Source organism: Gallinula chloropus (genome assembly GCF_964237585.1).
Source record: "Gallinula chloropus genome assembly, chromosome: 1".
Lineage (NCBI taxonomy): Eukaryota > Metazoa > Chordata > Aves > Gruiformes > Rallidae > Gallinula > Gallinula chloropus.
The window spans coordinates 35,219,861-35,246,703 of NC_140085.1; the positions used below are offsets into that span (position 1 = coordinate 35,219,861).

The window sequence follows — 26,843 nt, forward strand, 5'->3', positions numbered from 1 at the left end:
CACATCCCTGTCGGTCCCCTTCAGGTACTGGAAGGCCACTATAGGGTCTCCCTGGAGCCTCCTCCAGGCCCAGCTCTCTAATCCTGTCCTTGCAGGGGAATCCCTGAAACCAAAACACAACCTAAAATATGTCTTGCACCATTTATTTTACTCAAACTAATCCCAAGGTGACTTTTTCAAAAACGGTCACACTCACAAATGCTACCAGTCCTTTCACACCAATACGAACTCTTCAGTTAAAGTGCTAAATATAGTTTGGTTTTAATGGGTACCTCTGTCCTTTCCCCAACAGGCAACATAAGTGCTACTTACATCTATTAAATGTTTTTTGTCTTCAACAGAAAAAGCAACTTGCATTCTGTGCTGTTATTTCTGTGTGCCTTTGGAGCAGACATACTTGGGGCTTGGAAATAAAACAGGTTTTAACACAGAAATGCATTAAAAAGCTGTGGAGTAGGTGTATCAGCACTGCCATTTGTTAATGCAAAAAAAAGTTGTCTCATGTTGAGGGCCAATGACTAAAGAAAGGTGAAAAGGCTGCTCAGTCAACAAAAACAGCACAATGGTGAGAGGCCAATGACAGCACCCCTTACGTGTGGGACAGAAAGTTCTGCAAAGCAGAAAAGCTGATAATATCATGCTAAACACTTAATAAAATACTTGCTTCTGGCAGCTACTCCATTGCAAAAATATTTGTGTATCAACAGAAACTCATGTCAAGTTTTTATCTCTTGTAGATGCTGTTGGACCTGCAAGAGAAGAGACAGAAATACAAATAACTGATCCTGGAACCACACACACTCAAAATAAGCCTTTTGGCTGAAAGACAACATACCGTCTTGATGTCTGGCCTTCTGTTCTTTTTCTCCTTCAGACACTGCTCAGCAACTGAGTACATTTTGTGGACAGAAGGTGCATCCCAGTTGCTCATCTTCTGATCAACATAATCCTCAACAGTTGCTTCCTCATCCTCAATTTCATCTTTGATACCTAACTACAACAGAGTTGGAACCAATGAGCAGGTGACACCTGAACAGTATATATTCCATATGAACTCTGAAAACTCGCTTTTGAGTGTCCATTTCTTTTCTCAATGACTCTTCTAGACAAAGAATGATGACAATGGTTCAGCAGCACAATTACTCATCAGTATCTGCAGAAACAGCCTATAAAGTCCCTATAAAGGGACTAGACATCTTTATTATAAATTATTTCTGGGTTGACACACAACTGTAGCGCAATTTTATGTAAGCTGCATCATGGAGCTTTAAATTTCTGCCAGTTCAAGGCTCAGTTTCTTAGTACTTGTCTTCTTTTTTTGGGTTCTTTTTAAGAGAAGCAGCATGTTCAACATAAAGCATTTACATTTACTTAATAACCCACAAATAGCCAATCTTAAGTGTGAATACATTTATTTTGGTCACCTTTACAAAGCCTTTTCTGTAAACCAATGCCTTCTGTCACCAGTCTCAGTGGCTGCTCTATCTATTCTAAAGGAAACTTCTAGTCTGAAATACTTGTTTTTAAATCTGACTGTTTAGTCCAAAGCTCTCCAGCTCCAACACACTTGAAATGTGTTATCTGTCATCACAAATTCTGTTGAGGAATAGCTCAGACAAGTCAGCATGGTAAATAACATATGAAATAAAAAGTCAGAGAGTAGAGGCAGGTCTTCTGCCTTCCTCTATGGGTCAGTCTGAAATTGCTGACTAATATTCTACTACCCCAAAATTTTCATAGCTAAGGATGCCACATTATCTTGCACTGACCATTACCTTTATGTTCTCAAAAGTACATTCTAAAGATAAACTGTACCAGTCAAATTACATTTTATATTCCTTTATAGATCCCACCTCCTAAAAAGCCTGCTTCAAAAAGCCCCAAAACCTCAAGATTCAATTTGGCAGGGATTGAGTTCTCCAAGGGCTTTACAGAGCTCAACATGATAAGTATTATGCCACAGCAGAAGATACAGCTTAGAAGAAAAAAATTCTATTAATAGTAGACAGATATTCCTAAAGCGGTGAAGAAAGCGATCAGCTACCCAACAGTATGGAAAACCTTGGATTAAGTAGTTCATTTAAGCTAAATAAACATGCAAGATTTTTATTCCAAGAGAGTGAACTCTGGAGACATTTGTTTCCTAATTAGTAGACTGAATTACTCACTGAATAGTAAAAAAGAAAACAAAATTCAAGTCACTCCACCCTATGAAAAAAGCCTTTCCATCCCAAACTTCCCTAAGGCTAAAAATACAAGGTATTTGTAAATTCTGAGTGAAGTTGGAGAGGATGAAGACTGCCACAAGAATGGCAAGCAGTATAAAGAACCATAAAGAAACAACTGAAATGAACAGTTTAAAATATTCCAATGGAGGAGGAACTATCTGGGTATAAGGAGTATGCTGGTAATGGTATGGTAATGGTGTAATTGTATTGCAAACAGAAGCAGTAGCAAAGTAAGGAGAATGACAGTATCAGATCAGAAGGAGATGACCTTAGCGACTGAACAATCTTCTACAAGCCAAGAGAGAAAAGTTTCAACCTCACCTCTAAGACAAACACTGACACAGAAGCTCTTTTCATAACTACATATTTTGATGCCTAATTTGATTGTCTCAGATCCCACTAACTGACCATGATTTAATATAAAGTGATCCTGGAGGGGAGGAGAGGAGAAAGCAAAAGGAACGTACCAGTAACTGTGGCTCCCGGTTTTCATCTACTGGAGGAAGACCTGTTATTATTTCTAGTAAGACCTAGGGAAAAAGAAAACAACACAAACCTGAACAAGAAGAACCATAGAATCATTTCGGTTGGAAAAGACCTTCAAGACGATCAAGCCTAACTGTTTACCCAGCACTGCCAAGTCCTCCACTAAACCATGTCCCTAAGCAACACATCTACAGGTCTTTTAAATACCTCCAGGGATGGTGACTCAATCACTTCCCTGAGCTGCCTGTTCCAGTGATTGACAACCCTTTCAGTGAAGTTATTGTTCTTAATATCCAATCTAAACCTCCGATGGTGCAACTTGAGGGAGTTTCTTCTCACCTATCGCTTGTTACTTGAGAGAAGAAACCAACACTCACCTGGCCACAACCTCCTTTCAGGTAGCTGTACAGAAGGGTAAGGTCTCCCTTGTGCCTTCTCTTCTCCAGACTAAAACAACTCCAGTTCCCTCAGCCATCCCTCATTAGACTTGTGCTCTAAACTCTTTACCAGCTTTGTTGCCCTTTGGACACGCTCCAGCATCAAAATGTCCTTCTTGTACTGAGGGGCCCAAAACTGAACACAGAACTCGAGGTTCTCGGCCTCACTAGTGCCAGGTACAGCCAGGGGACAATCACTTCCCTAGTTCTGCTGGCCACGCTATTTCTGGTACAAGCCAGGATGTCTTTGGCCATCTTGGTCACCTGGGCACACTGCTGGCTCATATTCAGCCAGCTATCAACCATCAGCCCCAGGTCCTTTTCCAGCCACTCTTCCTAAGCCTGTAGCACTGAAGCACAGAATAATCATTAGCATACATATATATATATAATCTCATTTGCATAAAGGAGCATGACTGCCAGTCTTCCAAAGACATACAGGATCTGCCTTTGTCCAAAGATAGCTGTGGCCGTTGTTCCTACCTTACTTTCACTGTTACTGGCAGTGTGGTTTATGAATTTTAACCTGACACTGTATGCCTCAGCAAGATGGCAGGCATTCCAAATCGTTCAGACACAGGCTTACCTACCTATGAAAGTAAATGCCATAAAGGCAGTGGTCTGCAGCAATTAGGAAATTAGGATCCTGGATCTATTCAGAACACATTTTGTATTTTCCCAGATATTAAGCTCATGTCTTTGTTGTACTCAGCTTTAAGGCAAACCCCACATTAACAGTGTATTTTTGGTGCTTAGAAGTATTTTTGAAAATTTTCTTTTTTTTTTTTTCTTTTTTCTTTTTTTTTTTTTTTTTTTGTCCAGCCTGAGTTATATTTTTGTACAATATTATGCAGGAAGAAACAATGTTCCACACTGGAGAAGAGAAGGCTCCAGGGAAGACCTTATAGCAGCCTTCCAGTACCTGAAAGGTACCTGTAACAAAGCTGGGAAAGAGCTGTTCACAGAGGCATGTAGCAATAGGACGAGGGATAATGGTTTTAGAATAGAAAAGGGGAGATTTAGGTTGGATATTAGAAAAAAGTCCTTCAATATGAGGGTGGTAGATCACTGGAACAGGGTGCCCAGAGAGGTGGTGAAGGCCCTATCCCTGGAGGCATTGAAGGTCAGATTTGATGGGGCTCTGAGCTACCTGATCTAGTGAAGATGTTCCCCCTGCTTACCGCAGGGGTTCAGACTAGATGATCTCTAAAGGTCTCTTCCAACCTAACACATTCTATGACTAGATGATTACTTCAAACCGTGCTTAGCTAAGACTTGGGAAGGTATTTTCCTCTGGTCTTTTAGATGCAAATTTATATTTTAACATAATTATTGTAATTATTAGAAAATTCAATGTTTTAATGAACATATTCAAATGATTTTAAACCAATTAAAGTTTAGAAATGCTTAAGAGCACATATATTAGATCAGAGCAGATTATTCATTTCCAATATACTTGATTTTGTACACATTTAGCATTAAAAAACCCCAGTAATATACCACTTCCCACATTCTACTTACTACTCCAAAACTGAAGATATCAGATTTAGGTGTTATCTCTCCCCGCAGAGCTTCAGGTGCCATATAAGCTGCAGTTCCAACAATTCTTTCAGTCATGATGGTTTTTGTGAATGTTACAGATGCTCTTGCAAGTCCAAAGTCAGAAATTTTGGGTATATATGCATCAGTTAATAAGATATTTGCACTGGGGGAAAAGGGGAAAAGAGAAAATAATTTCCAAACCAGTATAGTAATTAAGTTTTATAACAGACTAGTAACTCTTTAGTAACTAAATGCAAACTGCTATGTGGACTGTTTCTTGAAATCCAACATATTTATTTGTTATTCATATAACAAAGAATCTAAGAGGTAATTTTGTTGGAAATTGCTCCATTTTAAAATTAATTGCTTTAAATAAATCAAGAACTAGCTGCCAGGATCCATCCATGGTTTTTCTCGTGCATGCATGCACTACAAAAAGAAATTAAAATGAAAAAAGAAAGAAAGAAAAAAAAAAGGCAAAAAAACCCCAAGGGAAAAGACAAACACCCCCTACCCCCAAATCCTACAAAAATTTCTTATAAGAAATCAATTATATCACAGCAATGTTTGGGTTCTGAATACTCTAAGGAAGATAATAGAGAATACTTAGCTCTGATGAACTGGTACTGTACCACAGTACAATTCTTAACAGTCTGTATCTCTGCCCTAAACTAACAAAAAGCAGCTTTTTATACCTATCATCTAATACTGTGTCAACCATTACAAATTCACACACCAAATGAATACTCTTACTCTTCTCTTGGAAGAGAAACAGTAAACTTAAAGCTGAAATAATACATGGGCTGTGTTTCCAATTGATCTCCAGCTTTCACTTCCCCTAAAAGAGCCCTGAAGAATAAAGCTCATCAAAAAGACTTTAACACTTTCATAAAACACTCAGTGGGATGAATTACAGCATAAATCATATTATATATTTTTTTTAACTTCTAACAATTGAAACCATTTAAAAAAAAACCCACTTGATTTAATATTTCTGTAATCCTCCTCATTTTCTCATCCCCTTAATAGGACTGTACAAAAACCACCCAGCCAGACACACCAGAAACTTCCATTTCTAACTCCTCCTTGTTCACCAAACCTGCTCAACAGAATGAACACAGCTGTAAGTTACAGCAGATCACTTGGTAGCAGAACTACTGTAAATACTGTTAAATACAAGAACACTGAAAAAGGACAAACATTAGTCAAGCTGCCAATCACCAAGTAATTTCATATTTACAACTCAGCTTCTAGAAGAACAGGATCAAAGCTTCATAAATCTGAGCTTCTTATCAACTTGAGCCAAGCCCAAAGAGCGGTCACCTTTTTGATACACCACAAAGAACACAACAGAAACAAGTTTTATTGCAACTGTGAAGCCTCAAGAGATAAATGACTATTTTCTGGGCATATCCAAGCCAAAAAACTATGGAAAATTCCAAGAACATCCAATCACGTCCCCTCTAGCCTACAGGGAAGCTGGTCTACTGCCTGTGTGGTTACAAGCTGCCTCCAGGCATCACAGGTGGCGAAACAAAGACAGAAGTAAACCTGCTTAGATGTCTCTTCATTTCAGTTTTACCTGGGAGTAGCAGCACTATTAGTAACACCAACCAAACTTCCTGAACTATTCATGCTGCAAGTGCAAGAGGAAGCCAAACAAAAAAAAACCCCAAACAAACAAAACCCCAAACAAACAAAAAATAGAAACAAAACAAAACCCAATCCTGGAATATGATCAACTCACAGCTGTTAGAAGGGTAGCGTAGAGTAAGGTAAAATATGTCCCCCTTCCAGTCAATACACCTGTCCAGCAGCTTAGGCAGGAAAGAAAGAAGAAACGTAACTTAGCAAAGCAGCAAGCACAATTTATGAGGCAGCTGCAGCAAACACTTGCTCCTCACCAAGCTGGAAGGTCACAAAACCCAAATGGCCTACATTTAGCAGAGCTGCCAGAAACTAGAAAGCTGCTGAAACATTCATCCATGACACCCAATCAGTCAGTTGCTCCCTCTTAATCTACAGAAAGAATAAGGCATCTGAGGCTGTTCCCCAAAGATCTGGACTGCTTTGGTATTTTAAAAAACCCAACACCACAACTGTAGCAAGGAAGAGGAAAGAGAAAAAAACACACCCCTTTTCTGAGCTCTGATATCCCTGTGAAAATTTCTGCTATAAACACACAAGGGAATAAACATTATCCTTGAAGGACCCTGAATTTTATAAACCTGACTCAAATAATTTTACTGTCTTCATAATAAATAGCAGTAAATCAAATGAGATGCTCTGAGGAAATGTTCTGGGGGAATAAAGAAAAAAAGAGGGTGGGGGTTCATGCGAAAAATTCCCCATTTAAAAAGTCATTATGTTCTCTAACAGCAGCTTTTTTGTTAGCAGCAGTTATGAAAGAACAGAACTTCTGGGTGTCCTCACAGCACTCAAATAACTATTTGATAGTAACAGATTACAATAGCCCTCATAATTATCTTTAGAAGTCTGTACTGGTCATGTCCTTGTGGCACAGACAAGATTATGTTGATGGATGTCACTTGCAGCAAAGATTGTGCCCTTGACTGAAGCAATGCTTCTTGCAGTTTGCTCTCTATAAAATGACTTTAACAGGGTGAAGTAGAGAAAAAAAAAAAAAAAAGAAAAAGGGAAAATGCAGCCAGCAATAGTCAGCAGCTTTTACCTTTTAATATCTCTGTGAATATGATTATTTTCATGCAAAAAGTTGATGCCATTTGCTGTACCTTGGGCAATTTTACATCTTGTATTCCAAGAAATTGGTGGAGTGTTATCCTTGAATAAGAAGGGAAGAAGGCAAGTAGAAAGAAGAAAATCAAATGTATATATATGTTCACATAAAACAAAACTTACAAAACTCCCACAATGCAAAACCAACTTGCTACATTTTGTGATTTTCAACTAAATTGTTAAAAAGACTACTAGCATAAATTTCTTAATTTACTTGGGCAGAAATACAGGAATTTGTCACATTCAGTTCTCCCCCCTGCATTTTGCTTTAGATTAATTCACCCACTGCAGAGAGCGTTCTTAATAATACCCAACTGTGACCCCTCAAGGCCAGCTACAAAGAACTACCTGCATATAGTGCAGCTCACTTTGTCCTGGCTCTGGTACCAAGAGCCTTTCAACCAAAAGCAAATCATTCAGAGCAATCAACAGTTTTTACTAGGAGTACATCAATCTTCCAGTGTTTTTGGATTTACCACTTCAAGAGCTTAGATAGATCCACATTACTAACTAGATGTTAGACATGAGGACACCTTCATTTCAAAAGTAGTTTTTAATCCTGCCAGTGGCAAAGGGAAGAGGATTAAGAGTATCTCATCATTCTACCACCTCCCTCGCCTGCTCCTCCAAGGCCAGACAAAAGGATGACATAAGCAAGAGTCTGTACCTCAAACACATTCTGTGAAGTCACAAAATGAACTTACCAGCAAGCACACACATTCAGTAAGCAAATTCCTCACTGAATCCACTTTATCAAAAAAAGATTCTTTCTGATTTACAGTTTTTGATTTAGATTCTTTATGATTTATATCAGAGGTTGGTCTCTTCTTATAAGGGGCTCAATTATTTCTCCCTCAGATTTCAATAACCATCATCTTTCAATTCACACTTGATGACAATGGCCAAAGTTACATGGATGAACATTTTAATGTACATCCCTGTAAAGTTCTGCTCACTTCTACAAATGAATCTGCACTATCTTTAGGAGCACTTTAGTCTCTCTTCTGTACTGGTTCAGTTAAAACCAGAAAAAAACCCACAAAAACATAAACCTAAAAAAATTCAGATGCCTGAGTGCATGAAAGCAAATTAACCTTAGGCAGCAGTGCTACTAAACAGATCCAGTCCTTTCCTCAACCACCACCATTCATTCTCATTCTAGTACCACTTCCTTCCTGTTGGGGCAGAAATATTTGCATAGCACTGTAGAGGAAACACCTCCAGGTAAAATGTAAAGACTTTTTTTTCACTGAGTATTTTTTTTTTGCCTGATCAGCTCTTTAATGCTGCTGTTTCTCCAACTACTAAATGACTGGGCCAATAAAACGAGAAGATCAATGAAGAAAATAGCAGAACAGTATTTTTTTAGGTCTGGGGTCATGGTGGGTTGAAATACCACCAGTTTAAAATGTCCACCAGATTACCTCAGAAGCTGCATTTGCTCAGTATAAAGCAGATGCTTTAACTCCTTCAAACTAATACAGACATTCATCTACTAGGTTAAGTGTGGCTTAGTACTGGCATCACTCTAAGCAACTATTTGTCCTTCATACACAGACTTGCCTCACCAAAACCAAGAAGCAACTTGTTTATTAAAGGCCAAGGCTAGAGGATAGGTTATTTGATTAAATCAGACGAAAGCACAGCATTTAGACAAAATATTACATAAATAAATATATAAATAAAATGCTTAGGCATTGCATTAGAAGATACATAGGCTGTGAACACTGTGTTAGAACCACTTGGTGGTTAGAACTTAGTGGTTCTAACACAGTGTTCACAGCCTGTGTATCTAACAGTGTTCACAGCCTGTGTATCTTTTTCTGCAAAAGGGCAATGAACAAAGAACAATTTCACAACGCAGAATCTCAAGAATTAGCAGAGAACTTGTCAAGGCAAGAGCCCTCAATGCAGCACCCTCTGCTCTGCTCCATGCAGGCACAAGTCCAAAATCCAGTGCCACTTCAAGTACCAGCACATGACATGCTACCATCAGCCTGCTCTGACTGAAGTGCATCTAAAACATTTGTGTAACGTTATTCGAAGAATATCTGCTATCACCTTTGGCTTCTAGAAGGCAGAAGTAAGGAGTAAAACATCCTTTGGCCATCCCAGCTCAGTACCATTTCAAAGATACGTCACAGACATCTGTACTTCAGCAAAATACCACAGCTGGAGGCTAAGGAAGAGCTTTACCTACCAGACAGGCAAGTCTGTCCAGCAAGGAGCCGCTGGGCATGTATTCGTACACCAGGCAGGGCTGAGCACCATCGCTCGAGAAGCCCAGCAATTCCACCAGATTCTCATGGCGACACCTATAGCAACAGATAAATAAATACAACCTACTCATATGTGCTCTGAAATGCTTCCAACGTTGGAGGAAAATACAAGGCAGGGGGAACCTGACCCCCCAATTACATGTTCCAGCCCTACCACACATAAGCCAGGATTCTGCAGTGGTGCTTTAAAACAAAGAAAATGCAGTCATGTTGTATATGAAACATTCTCACTTAATATAAAACTCATTAAGTTATGCTAGAAAGACAAATAAGGATTCACACTAGTTAATGTGTTATCTGCAAACTCAGGTTCCCAGAAAAGGCTATAGTGACATCATATAACACTGTACTCACTTTGACATCATTTTTATTTCTTGATCAAATTGCTGTTTCAAGTCCTGAACACTAACATCAACCATCTACAAAAGGAAATATTTGATGTTAATACAGCTGGGCATACTAAAATGCAGTTGTTCATTAAAAAATAAATCAACAAAAAAAATCAAAGTTTTAAGCCTTTAATTAATTACATGTAACAACTATTATTGGACAGATGGATCCAATTTCATCACAGTCACCAACTTAACTCTTTTTATTTCACAGCAGTTACCCACTACTAGCACTTACTCATTACAAAATGATTTTTTCACACAAAAGTGCTGGTTATAGAGACTGAAATTCTGTGCCAATTCTACAATTCTATTTATGTTGTGAATTGTTCATGTGCTTCTGAAAGCAAAGTCTCCCTTAGTACCCCTTGTCTTCTGCAACTTCCAGTGTGCAGGGGAGGGGGGGAAACCAGGGGAACACTCTGCGCTTCCAGGCAACTTGCCTGAGGCGCTACAAGAGCTACAGAAAGGGCAAGATCTGATCTCTGGTGAGTGCTGACACACACCACTCATGGGACTACAGGATAAGATTTTCAACCCAACTGATGCTTAACATGGTGGCACTTTTTGAAAGGTATCATTCAGCACTTTCCACAGATGAACAAGCACACAGTCATTAAAAAGAAAAACGTGCAGGACAACTCACAGCAACAAGCTTCTTGATAGCCACGCTTCTGCCATCGATGTAGCCTTTGAACACAACACCAAAGCCACCTTCTCCCAGTTTATTACCTCCAGCTGATTCTGGTCGTGCATCAAAATTATTTGTAACACTTTCCAAGTCATGAAACAAGTAAGTATGGAATTCTGAAAAACATATTAATCATTGAATCATTAAGTTTGGAAAAGACCTCCAAGAACATCTAGTCCAACTGACCCCCTACCACTTATATTACTAACTAAACCATATCCTTAAGTACCTCATCCAGCCTCTCCTTGAACACCCTGAGGGACAGTGACTCCACCACCCCCCTGGGCAACCTGTTCCAATGCCTAACCGCTCTTCCTGAGAAGAAATTTCTCCTAATTTCTAACCTGAACCTCCCCTGGTGCACCTTGCAGCCATTCCCTCTTGTCCTGTCACTAGTTATCTGCAAGAAGAGGCTGATCCCCAGTTTACCACCACCTCCTTTCAGTGAGTTGTGGAGAGCAATAAACCCTCCCCTGAGCCTCCTCTTCTCCAGGCTAAACCATCCCAGTTCCCTCAGCTGCTCCACATACTTGTGCTCCAGACCCTTCACCAGCCTCATTGCCCTTCTCTGGGTATGCTCCAGGACCCTGATGTCTTTCTTGTGCAGCCTCACCAGAGCTGAGCATGGGGAGGGGGCTGATCACCTCCCTGGTCCTGCTGGCTACGCTATTCCCAATACAAGCCAGGAAGCCATTGGCCTTCTTGGCCACCTGGGCACGCTACTGGCTCATGTTCAGGCAAGTGTCAACCAACACCCCCAGATCCTTTTCCTCTGTACAGTTTTCCAGCCACCCTGCCCCAAGCCTGTAGAGTTGCCTGGGATTGTTATGGCCAAAGTACAGGCCCTGGCACTTTGCCATGCTGAAATTCATCCCACGGGCCTCTGCCCATGGATCCAACCTGTCCAGGTCCCTCTGGAGGGCCTTCCTACCATCTGGCAGATCAATACTTCCCCCCCAACTTGTTGTCATCTGCAAACTTAACCAAACTTAAACCAAAGCCTCACTACCATGCAAATCCTGACACAGTGAAGCCCTACTTCCTGCATTGTGATGAAGATACCAGAAAAAATGAAATGCAAATAAATAATTAGCTACATGTAATTCTTCACAGCTAGCACTGTAGCAGCCCTCTATTTTTTTTTACAAGTATTTTTTGTTAATACTTGTAATACAGGAAATAGAGCTGAAACATGCAGCAGATCGGAGAGCACCACACTGTGTCAGATGTAAAAATTACATGGTATTTCTGGCAGCAACCCAAAAATGCAACTCCAGGAAAAAAAAACAGACCAATCATATACTTCCCTACAATGCTTACTTGAAGCACCTTTTCTCAGTTGTTTCTGTCATGTAAAATCAAGCTTTGAAACACAAGATGCTAAGCATTCTACAAAAATCAGTATCTAAACAGGACAACAGGATTATACACAGCACAAAATAAATTGCAGCGCAATTAAAAATCAAGTGTTCCATCACAGTAGCTGCCTTAGTGGCATGGCACAACTCAAACATCGACATCCTATTACCCAGGCTAAATTGAGAGTCACACAGAACAACAGCAAAAGCACAATGCCATTTCCATCGATGCATGATGATGGAAACAGTCATTACCCTGGTGCACTCCTAGGACTGATTTTGCATGGGGTGAAGGGCAGATCAACAACAAAGTTTATACTTAATCCTGCCAAACTATGTGCCTACCTGTGTTACTAGACTGCAAACTGCTATTTTCTTGACTTAAGTAGGAAGGAGCTGAATGCTGCTTCTCAGCACTCTGAGCTACAATAGGATTTAGACATGCCACTTCTTTTTCCTGTATAGGCAGTTGTTTCTCATGTATAGGCAAGGTTTCCTGTGAAGAAAGAGGTAATGTAACTTCTTGTGCCATCCTTACAGAGTCTGCAAATGGAATTTAGAAACAGTGTTAACTACATTAGGAACTAGGAAAAAAGAAGTAACATTAATGCTCATATATACTAAGATTAGGAGGCACATAAGCCTCATGATAGGTTATATTCTGCCACCATGAGCAAACTTGTAGGGCTTTTATTTAAACTTGAAACCCTTATCTAAAGTGTTACTACAAATAATAGAGAACATATTCACTTTCAGTTATTTTGATTTAATTCTTTCTGATTTTCAAATTACTGTCAAGCTCTTTAGCACCTTAGAAAACTGAGCATACAGTACAGAAAGTACAAGGCTAACAGTTACCTGGAAGCAAAAGGCTTGCTGCTGCAAGGAATTGATTCCTAACCAGGAGATCCACAAGATCACCAACTGTACAGTTTGTTGTTCCCCAGTCAAAAAGTAATTCACATGTGGGGCTCTTTCCCATTTGTACAAATGCCTCAAATCTCCTTAAAAGAGAAATTAAGACCAACATTAAAAAAGTGACCTCGAGAACCATAAAGAAGGAAGAGTGATTAAAGGTAAATGACAAAAGGGAAAAATATGCAAAGTATGGGAAAAACTAAGGGAAAAATACACATAGATGGTTTCAACATTTTGTCTGGGACCTGTATCAGCACATGGAACTAACAGAAGAAAGAATGTCAATGAGAGACAGGTCAAGTCAGAGGCAGACCAAATGGAATGGCATTCATAGTTCATCTGGAGAATTCTGAGATGGGTATTAAGCAGAAATGGAAGAAATGGAAATCCATTATTCTAAGTGGTTCATTATTATTATCATCATAGAAAGACAGAGATTTAATGCTACCATCACTAGAAAGACTGGAAAGCCAAAATGACACATGGGATATTTAAAAATCTCCTAACAGCTTAAGGATTCAGCAAGCCCTTCAAGCAACAATGGCTGTTCATAAAGTACTTCTGACATTACTTCTCAATTAAACTCGCTGGTTTTAGGCCTCGGGCTCCCCACATCTGGACATTTTCATGGTAACAGTGAATTAGGAGTGCCAGCCCAGGTGTACAGCTTCTCACAAGAGCAGCACAGGAGACAATGAAGTCAGTGTTTACTGGTCTCTGGCGTACATAAAGCTGCTCAGCCAATGCTACATCACTAAATATTCATATGCCTGCAGCTTTAATTAATTCTAATTTCCTCAGTCAATTTTCTTTGGCTTTAGCTTGTCTGAAAACGGAACTGCCAAACAACCAGGAGCAATTACGCTGAGTTCCCGAAGGAAACGGGGCCGAAGTACCCACTGGCACAGAACTGCAGCAAGGTACAGTAACGGGGGCACGGCAGCGTTTATGTCAAGCGCCCAGCAGACAAGGGCACGTCACTTCAGTAGGACCTGATGTGCATTTGGCTGTATCTGCTTTCGCCGGAGGGGTCGGTGATGTCTGCTGCCAGCTTCTTCCACCCTTCCTGCGGGTCAATGAAGTCCGCCAGCTGCCGCATGAGCCGATAGCCCAGGCAGCGGACGTGCGTGGAGGTCGTTACCGGCCTGCTCATCTTCGGCTCCTGCGGGACACAAACAGCACCGCTACCGAACGCCTCCGCCGGGGCTGCGCAAGCCGGGAACGCCTCAGAACCGGCACCGCAGCCGCCCCCGGACCCCCTCCCCACAGCTCTGCCAGCCGCTTCCCGACTGCACAGCGAGGCCCGCCCCGCCCCGTCCAGGGCCGCCCCCTACGGCGCAGCTCCCGCCCAAAGGCCCTGGTAGGCGACGGCGCCCTCCCGCAACCCGCGGCGGCGGGAGCCCCCTCCCCTCCCCTCCCCTCCCCTCCCCCCTACCTCACCGTCGACCCCCCGCCCGTCGCTCCTGGCGCCCAGGACCCGCCCCGCGCGCCGTGCTTCCCGTCGGGGCTCCCCGCCGCATCACTTCCCCTTTAAGAAGGGGCGGTGCAGCCTCCTGCGGAGCTGGCGTCGCCGGGGCGGAGCAGCTCGGCAAAGAGAAAGCGGAAGCGCTCTGCTCCCGTGCGGCCTTTCCATAGGCTGCGGGAGGACATGCCCCGCCTCCCCCGGCACACCCCATGGCTGTCCGTGGGGGAGGATAGGGGATGTGTGTGTGTGTGTCCCTTGCTCCCTTTCCCCACGCGCCTGGAGACATTGGTACCGTCCTTGGGCCCCTTCCTTCGTGGGAACGGCAGGGGGACGGGGGACAGAGTTGTGGCGCCCTCTGGCGGGCCGCCTGGCAGCATCCCGCGGGGCCCGGGGGCGCGCTTGGGCTTCACCCCGCGTGGCCGCTCGGGACGGGCGCGGTGCTGCGGCCTTCCCTGCCGGCCTCCCTCCCTCCCTCCCGCGCCCTCCGCAGCCTTGTCTTTAGTAGCTGAGGTATTGTTCTTCTTCTTCGTCTTGTCCTCTTGCAGGTGCCGGGGTGCCTGGCCGGGGAGCAGGGGACGGCAGCGGAGCCATGCTTTGCTCCTGCACTCACCTGACCGACCACACCGGCTTCTGCGGTACTATCAAAAACTCGCCGGGTGACTTCGTAGTGACGGAAATCGAGGTGCCCGAACGCTTCCCTGGCGATACCCGGGCTGAATCGCTCCAGGAAGCCAGCCAAGCACCCAAAAAGCCGAGAGCGGACCCTCCCAGTCCGCGTGCCGGTGGCTGTCATGGTGGGGCACCCAGTCCTTCGGAGTGTGACCCACGCCCGGCCGGAGGGGACTGTTCTGCATCCCCTAACAAAAAGGAGCGTGGGGGTGACCCTGAAGTGAAATCTGCCTTCCAGGAAGGCGGCAGACTGGACTCCTTGCTAGGCAAACCCATGAGTGAACTGCTGAGTAAATTCGCTGGTGATCTGAAGGACGCGTGGGACTCGGAAAATAGTGCCGATTGCAGCACCGGGGAGTTCTCGCTGGGACCTGTGCTGGACAAGCAAACTCGGGCTGATCTGCACAGTGCTGTTAGGCAGCAGTTCCCCTTTCTAGTCACTGTCACGAAAGACCATGAAATGATTGTAAAAGGAAACCCAGATTACAAAGAGCTTCGCCAGTTAGTGACCGAAAAGGAAACCAGTGATTTCTTTAAATTTTTAGATGCAAAGCTAGAAAATTCTACGTTTTCTTTTCTGCCTGATGGAAACAAAGAGCACAGAAAAGTAGTTCACCACTTTATCAATAGAAAATTTGGAAAGCTTTTAGAAACAAAGTCTTTTACTGTGACGGATGTCAATCATCAGCCAAAAATGTCAATAACAGTGCGATTTCGAGAAAAAAGTTGGTCCAGAAAAAGGCCTGTTGATGGTTTCCAGGAGAAACAAGATCTTTACACAGGTAAATTTCACATCTTTAGTGAAAGTGTGAGGTATGGTGTTGTATGGTATGGTATGTAGGTTTGATTCTCATTTATGTTGTAATACATTATTAGTGATGTACACCTCATTACTGCATCACTGGAGAATGAAACGGATGAATCAAGTTGCTGCAGTGATTTAGCATAATCTGTCCAGTGGTAATGGTTACAATTCTTTTGGCTGTAGCATTGGCTTGATGTTATTCCCTGTATGCTAGCTTTCCCTTGAAAGTCATTGGGTGTTTCTAGAAGATGTATCTAGATGTTGGACGTATTACTGAGGTCAAATTTGATTTTTAATCTCATTCCTTAAAGCAATTGGGTAGTCATATAGGGAATGTTTCTGGCAGTGAGTCAATACATGTTCATTGAATTGTGTCGCACTTTATCAATTGCTGCTTTTAAGGGTAGCAGGGGTTTCAGTTTACAGAACACCTGTATTATTTAGAAATGCAAATTGCTAATAATTCTGAGATGATTGTTTCAGCTTTCACCCTTCAGAAAGAAAATCTGGAAACACTGGAAGCAATCGGCTTCTTGGCTGCTGAACTTGGTGTTCTTCCTTCAGACTTCAGTTACACTGGCATCAAAGATAAGAAGGCGATTACTTACCAACCCATGGTTGTGAAGAAGGTCACTCCTGAGAGGTACTGAAATCTAGGTGCATTCAGTTTAGTACGTATTTTTATATGTTAATAAGTAGCAACATGGTACAATCTTCTCAAATACTCTTGTTGATGTCTTCCCTTATTCTGTATTGGAGCACAGTGGAAATGGCTTTATTAATTTGTGGCTGTAGAGAACACACAGCTTAGCACAAAAGTAAAATTCCAGTATTGGAATTTAGGGAAAAGTCTTGCCTTTCTCTGTATTTTTCATAATGTGAATATGCTGTATTGGCAGGGACAGTTTCCTTCCAGTTCATGCTCATGGGATCCGCTCTACAATTTCTTCATTCCACTAGCTGGAACTGAGAACCTCTTGCCATGTGATGCAGGAGGTTTCTGCGTGCTGTCAAAGCATTGTCTTGTGGTCCACAGACAAGAACTTAAAAGCTTCATACAGCTACAAGACTAAAATAAGGCATTGCAAATATATTTTGGACTGATGTTGTCTTTGAATGTTAAGTGTCAACTTGTATTGTTCAGTTAAGAAACAAATACATTCCGAGTATTCCGGCTGGAAGGAGGATCCGGGGAACTACAGGCCTGTCAGTCTGACCTCAGTCCCAGGGAAGATCATGGAGTAGGTCATCTTGGGAGCTATCATGCAGCACATGCATGATGGCCAGGGGGATCAGGCCTAGTGAACATGGGTTTACAAAAGGTAGATCTGTCAAACTAACCTGATCACCTTCTATGACAAGGTGACCTGCTTAATGGACAAGGGGAAGGCTGTGGATGTGGTCTACCTGGACTTCAGTAAAGCCTTTGACATGTTTTCTCACAGCATTCTGACTGAGAAACTGGCTGCCACTGGCCTTGACAGGAGGACCCTCAGCTGGGTTAAAAACTGGCTGGATGGATGGGCCCAAAGGGTGGTGGTGAGTGGAACCAAATCCAGCTGGAGGCCGGTCATGAGTGGCGTCCCCCAGGGCTCAGTCCTGGGTCCAGTCTTATTCAACATCTTTATCAATGACCTCGATGAAGGGATTGAATGCTCCCTCAGTAAGTTTGCAGATGACACAAAACTAGGAGAAAGTGTTGATCTGCCTGAGGGTAGGGAGGCTCTTCAGAGAGATCTGAACAGACTGGACTGATGGGCTGAGACCAACGGGATGAAGTTTAGCATGGCCAAGTGCAGAGTGCTGCACATGGGACATAACAACCCCATGCAGTGCTACAGGCTTGGGGGAGACTGGCTGGAGAGCTGTCAGGCAGAGAAGGACCTGGGGGTGTTAGTTGACTGCAGGCTGAATATGAGCCAGCAGTGTGCCCAGGCACCCAACAAGGCCAATGGCATCTTGGCTTGTATCAAAAACAATGTGGCCAGTAGTTCTAGGGAGGTAATTGTGCCCCTGTACTCGGCATTGGTGAGGCCACACCTCGAGTACTGTGTGCAGTTCTGGGCTTCCCATCATAAAAAGGACATTGAGGTCCTTGAGCAAGTGCAGAGAAGGACAACCAGGCTGGTGAAGGGGCTGGAGGGCAAATCATATGAGGAACGGCTGAAGGAGCTGGCAATGTTTAGCCTGGAGAAGAGGAAGCTGAGGGGAGACCTTATCACCACCTACAACTACCTGAAGTAAAATTCATGGGTTTATGATTTATTATTGACATAAATAAATATCAGTAGTAAAATTCCGTGGCAGACAGCACTGTTAAGACCAGTTGTTCAAGAGATAATTAGCAAAAATTTGCATTAATGTTTAAATCAAAATTGTTAAAATACTTGAATGCTCCTAAGCCACTAGCATAACAGGGAAAATTAAGAATTTTTAACAGTAAATTATAAGGTTATTAAAATATTGCTTAGAATATAAGCTCTTATGCTGGAAGTTTCCTTTGATTTGAATGGTTGTTACTTAGACATAAGAACAAAGAGATTGAGTGGATATTTGAAAGGGCAAATACTTGAACTGTCAGCTGTGTTTCCAATTACAAGCATGTGCAAGCATACCCAGAGAATCAGTGTGCTGAGTTTGTTTTTGTTAAGGCTGACCAAGAAAGAGCAATTGTGTTTTGGAGCCTGCTAGAGCACATTACTTTTTCTTTCTTTCCTTTTTTTTTTTTTTAATGAAGAGCAGATTTTTAGGACTGAAGAGTAAATCGCTTGTTTTTCAGTAAAAAATGCAAAATTCAGCTCAGTTGCCTTGAGAAAGTTCAGTGAAATCCTTCATTCCAATATCTGCTGAGCCACAGAATTTAAGCTCAAGTGAAGCAAACATTTAACAAGTATTTCTGGACTATAACTGCATTTTAAGACTTTTATCTCTGTGTTGGATTTGGTTTTCTCATAATAATCTATTTTAAATCCCTTTTTATTTTTTAAGTGGTTTTAATTCTGCTGCAAAGGTGAGGAAGACCTTTTTTAGAAGTTGGTTAGCTTTAGCAGAGGACGGTTCATGATTTCTCCCAATTATTATGCAGGTTGAAAGAAATTGGAAGCAAATTGGAGAAAAAGGGCATAAGAATGCACAACATACACTCAGCGTGCCAGCACCTTAGGCTTGGTCAGCTGAAGGGCAACCACTTTGATATAGTTGTGAGAGACCTCAAACGTCACAGTCATGACTCTTCTGGAAATTTGAAAGAGAGAATATCTGAAGCAATGGAAAATATTGAGGTAAAAAAGCCTTGTGGTTGTCAGTAATGAACAGTTTTAAACCTGTGCTCTATATAAAAAATAGTACTTTTAAATAAAATTCTTGTAGTAGCACTAGCAATAATGGCACTATTTTCCAGTTTTTATGTTTTTTGTTATTTTATGTCTTTCCTGCGTTACCAAAGGAATCAAGAGTAAAGCTGCCCAGAAAGGTGATGGGTACCCTGTCCCTGGAGGTGTTCAAGGCCAGGTTGGATGGGGCCCTGGGCAACCTTGTGTAGCTCCAGGCCTGGAGGTTGGTGGCCTGGCCTGTGGCAGGGGGGTTGTAGCTCTATGATCCTTGGGGTCCCTTCCAACCCAGGCCATTCTATGATTCTATGGTTCTGTCTTCCAAGGACATACCATAAGTGAGTTTGTTCTGTGTTACAGACCCCACTACAGATGGGAAATCTGGTAGCAAATGAGTATGGATGTATCAGCTATTGCTGCACAGACCGAAGGCCGACCGAAGCCTGTGTTTCAGTGTGGCAGAATATAGTTATGCATGTCAACTGGTCACATGAGAAACATGCATGGTCAGCTCAGATGAAAAACTTTCATGGCATAAATACATGTGAAATGTCTATTATCAGAGAAAGAAGATACCCTGAAATTCAGTGGAGTTTGATTGCTGTTGTCTTTAGTCCATAAAGAAAACCCCTTCATCAGACATTTTTAAACCACTGAGAAAAGTAAAAGGAAATCATGGAAAGGAAAAACTTTGTGTGTTTTGTACAGTAGTTATTTTTTTGCCTTAACTAATAACCATAATACGAAATACTTTACAAAGATTAATCCAGGAATAAAGACCCGGATGGAAACTACCCAGTGTGCAAAACCAAATACGTTACAAGCCTTTTGGAAATTATTTTGTTATGGAAAAAAGCATTTATCTGGTACTTCCATGCTTTTCTTTCTCTCTTTGCTCCACCTGACTTTTGGAAAATGAACACAAATTCTTTTGATTATATTTCTTGTTTTATTCATTTATTGATTTAATACCTGTGGTATGCTGCATTTAGCTTGAGTAGAGATTGTGGAAGTTGGTTCATATAAAAAGCTTGATTACTTTGACTTGAGTTGTTAATTATTCTAAAAACAACTACTATATAGAAATAATTTTGTTTCATTTTTAATGGAAGTGATAGAACTTGGTTGGCTTTTTATATATTTCTAAATTAGGGGCTAAAATATTGTAGTGAATCATGAGTTATGATTTTATTATTTAATATTTCTGCTTTTAAAAAACAGTTTGTATGTATTTTGGATGTAAGTGTAGTTGTATGTATGTTGTATGCTTAGTCTTACTTTACACCTGGTACTTTCATGCTGTTAACATATTTATTCTCTATCATTCTAGGCAAAAGGTTTTGTAAATTACTACGGTCCTCAGCGGTTTGGACAAGGACAAAATGTTCAGACAGATGAAATAGGATTGGCTTTATTGAATGAAAAAATGGTATTTTCATTTTGTAATTTAAGTAGTTGCTGTCAAGTTAATTTCACATTACTTTTGCAATGTCTAGCACTGGAGTTGACCTTCTCACTGAACAATTTCATTTGTGAGATAAACCCATATGTGTGCTGGAAGTAATTGCCAGATCAGTTTTGACAACAACATAAGCATGAAGATCTTAATGCTGAAACAAAAAATCTTTTTAAACAGCAGGTGCAGCTTGAAATAGTTGAGGAAGTGATTCTTTGTCTGTGATTGCTGTGTGATTGTGATCACCCTCATCATGCCACCTGGCAGGAAAGCGGCTGCATTCCATTCAAGGTTTGAACACTAAAATGAAGCAATCTTTACACAATGTCCGTGGATGGTTCTGATTGCCTCCAAACTTGTAGCCTCTTTATCCTGCTGGGGGTCTGCATACTTCTTTAAAATGTCACAAGAAATTACACTGGATCATATGAAAGGATTTACTTTTTCAATACCACAGTAATTTATCTGCTGTATAGAAGAGATTGCTGCTTTCCATTATGCCTTGGCTACCTCCCCAAACTCTTAGTTCTGAGTGATTGCTCCCATGTAAGCTAAGGAGAGCTTATTTCTTAAGTAATAATTCTTGAGCCATATACTTTTCAATGTATATGGTATTGTCCTTGGCACAGGTCTTAACCAGAATCAGCCACTACATCGTCAAATGAATACTTCAGTATCCTTTTCTTTTAATCTTGTTTTGATTCTGGGAAAAGTCGGGAAAACTTACCCTCCAAATATAAGAATAATCAAGATTTAAGGGCAGCCACAGAAGTTACTGTTGATGGAGCTGACATTTTTAATTCTGGTAGTTGGTACTAAGTGCCAGTCCCTGACGGGCAGTGATTTAAATCTCTAGTCGTAATTCAATTACTTTTTAAAAACATGTAGGAACTACTGTTTGTATTAAAAATGTGCCCATGTGTGCTTGGACAGTCCAGTACAGAGGAGGATAAGAAACAGATGTCACAGGTTGGTAAAAGTGCTAAAAATTGTATGGCTCCGCTGGGGTTGCAGGTAGCAGAGGTTAGTGTAGTGTTTTCCCTGTCACAGTGTCATCTCCCCTAATACAGGTGAGTATTAAAAAAAAAGATTGTCCCTCTGTGAGACTGTGGAACGTGTTCAGTTTGCATTTTAAATGAAATGTGTGGAAGGAAAAGGAGGAACCTTCCAGTTCAGGATAGAATGGTGGCATTACAAAGTGGAGGAGTTCTGACTGGATGCTCAAGAAGAGTTGGTTTGTCACCTTCATGGTGTTTTCTGTGAAAGTGAGAGTTTGACTTTGGCCTTGAAGAACTGATACAATTTTGAGAGGCTGCAGAATATACTAACACAGACTTGGATGCATGATTGTTTAGTTGACAAAGATACATATAAACGCAAAAAAACCCCCACCCCAAACTAATATTATTCTTTAAAGGTGAAAGCTGTGAAGTTGTTCTTCACACCTGAAGATACTGATGACCCTGTAAACAACGCAAAAAGATACTTCCTTCAGACTGGTATGTTCCATTACCTTGTCTATATATTTTTTCAGGGTTGGTATTGTGAGGGAATAAGGTGTTGCTGCACAGAGAGATACTTTTATTTTGCTGATGCTTCATACCACTTAATAGCTTATTCTGCAGAACTCAGTAGAGTTTCATCCTCGTTAGATGAGGATGAGACCTCAAATGTGCAAAGCAGTGGAAAACTGATGTGCTTCAGGAGCAAGACAGTATAGAAACAAACTCTGTACAGCACAATGCCGGAAAATACTAAGAATTTTATCAAAGCAGTTTGCTTATTAAAAGAGTCTTTCCACCTGTCTGCTTTTGGAATATAAACTTCCCCTCTTTAATAAAGGAAGTATACAGTATACAGCTCATACTCAACACTTTCCACATGTAGGCATCTAATTTTCTGAGATTTCTGTGCCAAACCTAGCTCTTGTTTTTTGCACCTTTGGGCTATGCTTTTACGTGTCTTTAATTATGTGTCTCTCCCAAGCTTTCCTGTGATCTGCCTTCTTTCTGTCTTGCACTAAAATCAACAAAATATGTGAAAGGCAGAAATGTGCTGCGTAAAATGCTCCATTTGTCATTTTTATTGGTTTTATCATTCAGTTTAACTTTTTCTCAAAAACTAAAAAATTTGAGTTGCTCTTGACTTCAAATATATTTGTTCTTTTCAAATATTCCACATCCATTAGCTTCGTTATCCATGTAGATTGACAGAACAGCTATGATACATAGCTTCAGGAGGGACAAATATGGTTTATTTCACAAAACAGCTTAATGAATTATGCTGTACGTTGCTGCCTGATGCATGGAAATACATTGATGTGGCCTCTGAAAACAGCTCTGTGCCTGCAAAAGGCTGTACAAAAAGCTTCTTTAGATAATCAATTGTAATGAGAAAATATGTAAATCATAATATTTTAAATACACTCCATGTATATGATGCAGTGCAAATTAAATAATTTTGCATCTTGGCTGAGGCTCAGACTTCCCAGAAGCCAGTGCAAATTGTGCCTTTATAAAGAAGACATGGGTTTTACCCCTGTGAAATATGTGGTCTCAAGAGATGTAATGTGGAAGTTTAATGTTATTTTGTAGCTTGGTCTTTACTTTCAGTTACCTGATCTAAAAAAGACCCCACATTGGAGTGATGAATTGACTTTATCAGAAGAAAATAATAATGCAAACTAGGCTGAATACCTGAGTGACAGCTAGTTTAGCTTATACTGCATGAAATGCAGAAGAATTCATGGGACTGTGTTGATAGGCATGATAGTTTAAATTTGTCTAACATGACACATTGAAGGAAAGGGAATAATAGCTTAGAAGCCAGCATAAAGAGGTTAGACTGACATCAGTTTTCCCTGCCTGATTATTTCATCTTCTTAAGTGTATTTTTTTCCTGACAGGCAATATTTGAAAAACCAGGGATTACTTACATGGTTATTTTTGTTTGTGTCAGAGGATGCAAAGGGCGCACTGGCGATGCTGCCGGAATGCAAAGTGAGGGAGAAGATGCTGCTGCGAGCACTGAACCGCTACGGTGTGACCCAGGAAGGCTGTACCAGGGGGTGGCTCAGTATTCCCCATGCCATGCGCATATTCTATGTCCATGCTTACTGCAGTAAGCTATGGAATGAGGCAGCATCGTACAGACTGAAGGTACATGGCTCAAAAGTTGTTGAGGGTGATCTTGTCTTCTCAGAAGAAAATGATGGAAGCGTTTCCCTGAACGACAAGGTGAGTCTTTGCAATATAGATATTGAGGGGAAAAAAACCACAAACAAGACAAAGCACGGTGTTCTTCAATGCATATATGTACTCTCATGCTTTTATTTTGTTCATCCATTTACATATTAGTGACAAAGGTGGAAAAAGTGATGTAGCCTTTTTGATCTGCCATAAATAGGCGCCTTTAGCATCTTTTTGCTGTTCTGACTGTTTTATTCAGGTGAGAAGAAGGAACAGCATGTCAGAATTCACATATGTGAGAATTCAGCCTGCATGGGGGACTGGGAAATACTTTCAGAGTGGGTTCTGGTTGCATCAGCAGTCAGGGTGGATCTGAATCCTGTTCTCCAGGGTCAGGCCTTCCCATTATATCCACCAATGGATGTAAGCCCGTGGTGAAAGGTGCCCACAGACTGAACTGGTAATCTCATTGCAGCTACACAAAGCATATATAGCACAATATCACTTAGGCAATTAAAACAGATCACAGTGAGTCTAAACTGTTATGAGCTGTTAAAAAAATGCAACAGTCCTCTTAGAAAAGTAGTAAAGGGCAAGGGAGTGCTTCTGCTCACCCACAATACAGGCTGGGTCCTCTGCATGGAGCCATGGGTGAGCTAATGAGGAGAAGCCAGCAGTGGAGTGTGTGCTGGTCCCAAGTTTGAAATTCATTCTTCCAACCCAAACCGTTCTGTGATTCTGTGCTTTTTATTTAAAAAAAAAAAAAAAAATGTTTTCTTAACTTCTTAACTATCTTGTCAGGTTCATGTAGTCACTGCTCCAGAAGAGTCAGCTGACAAATACTCTATACACCAAGTAAGTCTTATAAAAAATTCCGAATTGTTGATCTCTTTATTTGATTAAAATGTTTTGTTTTAAAAATAATGTGATTAAGTTAACTGGTGCAGTCTTCCTCCTTGCCAGAATGCACATTAAAGAAAACACATGTGAACTGGTCTCCATTCTCATAACAAACAGGAGGAAATAATATTTACTTTGTAATGGAAATAAGTTTAGAGCCAGTTGCAGTATAGCAATATTTATCTTGAAGCTGAATGTAAATACTTGGAAAAAATTTTCCATCTACTGGAGAAAACATTGAAGAGCAGTTGATGTCCTAATTCTTGAAGGTTCAGAGTACATAGTTGTAAAGTCATAGATAGGCAACTTAATGTCTTCACTATTGTATCTTTCCCAGCAAGCAAGGAAATTCCTGTTAGTATATTTCTAATTTGTTTTGGCAATCCTGATACATCGATTCTTTTTTCTGCTTTAATTACATCCAGGATAACCTGCTTTGCAGGGCTTTATTTCACAAGAGAAGCTGCTGTTTTACTATGTCAGGCCCCAAAACACATTTTAAATTGTAATCACATATGTTTAAAGGAGAATTGGTGGGCTTTATTTCAAATGTGTTTGTTGTTTTTTTCCTTTGAAGGTGGTTCTTCCAATGGTGGGACATAGTATCAAGTATCCTAGTAACAAAGTTGGCCAGTGGTACCGTGAAAGACTGGCTAAGGATGAGCTGCAGACCTGCAAATTCAGAGTGTCTCCATTACAGCTGAATATACCTGGATGCTACAGACCCATTTTGAAAAATGTTCAGAATCTCTCCTATTTTTTGGAAGGCTGTGAAAAAGGAATTGAAGACAATGATCTGAGTGAATCAAAAGTCGCTCTTCATATATCGTTTGACCTCGATCCTTCATGTTATGCAACGGTCTGTCTAAGAGAAATAATGAAATGTGACTTTTAAGATTTCAGTTATTGCAAGATTGCAGGAATATTATACACTGGTGATTATTTTATGTGTAATGCCAAGAAATTAAGGGAGATTGACAGGTTCAAGCCAGAAACAGGAAAAAAAGTGTAGATTGAGATTCACAGTAATTAGGAAAAATCCCTACCAACCCCTTCTATGCTGGGCAGGTTTAGCACAATGTAAAGAAGCCATGGGCTGCCAGGATGGATTTCATGTCTGTGTAGACATTTGACTTGCAAAGTTAAATACTGGGAAAATGTTTGCAGCAAGCAAATGTGTCTTCTGTGTCATCACCATTTTTAAAAAATAGTTTATACTAAATGCTGTTCAAGAAATACTGTTACAGACTTGCAGCCTACAGGTGTCTAACTGAAAACTTGCTCTACACTAAATTGATTGTGTTTGGGGACCAAGTGTTAAAATTCTGTGTTAGTCCTGAGTCAACAGTGACAAGTCATCTGATGCTTTATCAGACATTTGATGAATCCCCTCAGCCTAAGTTAATGCTAAGGAGTCCGGGATTAAATAGTGCATAGATTTTACTGCCTGTTCAAGTAAGCTCATCAGGACAAGGTGAGTAATTAACATAACTGCAAACCCATTTTTAATAAAAAAAAAAGTCCTGTTTTATTGTTTACAGGATGCAAACTTTATTCTTGTTACTGTCAAGCCTTATGGTGGGGGGAAAAAAGAGTTTAATGGAATCATCTCTGGAAAAAACCCACAAAACAATTTTATATTCTTAATTAAAAAAATATTAAGTTAACTGTGATAAATTGAGTGGATTTGTGGAAAAGGGGAGAGCAGAAAATGTCATTTACCTGGTCTTTAGCAAGGCATTTGACAGCTTCTCACAATATTCTTGAAACCACGTTAGGACATTATGGTCTGGATTGGTGGACAACCAGATAGGTAAAAGAGTGATTGGGTGAGTCTGGTTGATGGTTAATGGGTGGTACCCTACCTGGAGTGAGTGTCCCTGGGGTGTGTCCTGGGCCCCAGCCTGTTTCATGTCTTTGTCAGTGACCTGTTGGAGGGGATGGAG

The 26,843-nt window shown here is 41.0% G+C and overlaps 2 protein-coding genes across 2 annotated transcripts; one reads left to right on the forward strand and one right to left on the reverse strand.

Annotated features, from left to right (window-relative positions):
- Positions 1–716: 716 nt before the first annotated feature.
- Positions 717–14,238, reverse strand: IRAK4 (interleukin 1 receptor associated kinase 4; the record flags this gene model as incomplete). The annotated part of the gene is made up of 11 exons (XM_084268933.1): positions 717–749; positions 836–994; positions 2,696–2,758; positions 4,673–4,856; positions 7,386–7,495; positions 9,651–9,765; positions 10,084–10,148; positions 10,765–10,925; positions 12,513–12,710; positions 13,026–13,171; positions 14,078–14,238. The coding sequence occupies 11 exons, from the start codon at positions 14,236–14,238 to the stop codon at positions 717–719; spliced, it is 1,395 nt and encodes a 464-aa protein (XP_084125059.1).
- Positions 14,239–14,786: 548 nt separating this feature from the next.
- Positions 14,787–26,166, forward strand: PUS7L (pseudouridine synthase 7 like; the record flags this gene model as incomplete). Its single annotated transcript, XM_084279713.1, has 9 exons — positions 14,787–15,051; positions 15,096–16,001; positions 16,508–16,667; positions 19,110–19,305; positions 20,684–20,782; positions 22,227–22,308; positions 23,768–24,045; positions 24,799–24,852; positions 25,475–26,166. 9 exons carry the CDS (start codon positions 14,787–14,789, stop codon positions 25,790–25,792), a joined length of 2,358 nt encoding a protein of 785 aa, XP_084135839.1. The 3' UTR covers positions 25,793–26,166.
- Between the last annotated feature and the right edge of the window lie 677 nt (positions 26,167–26,843).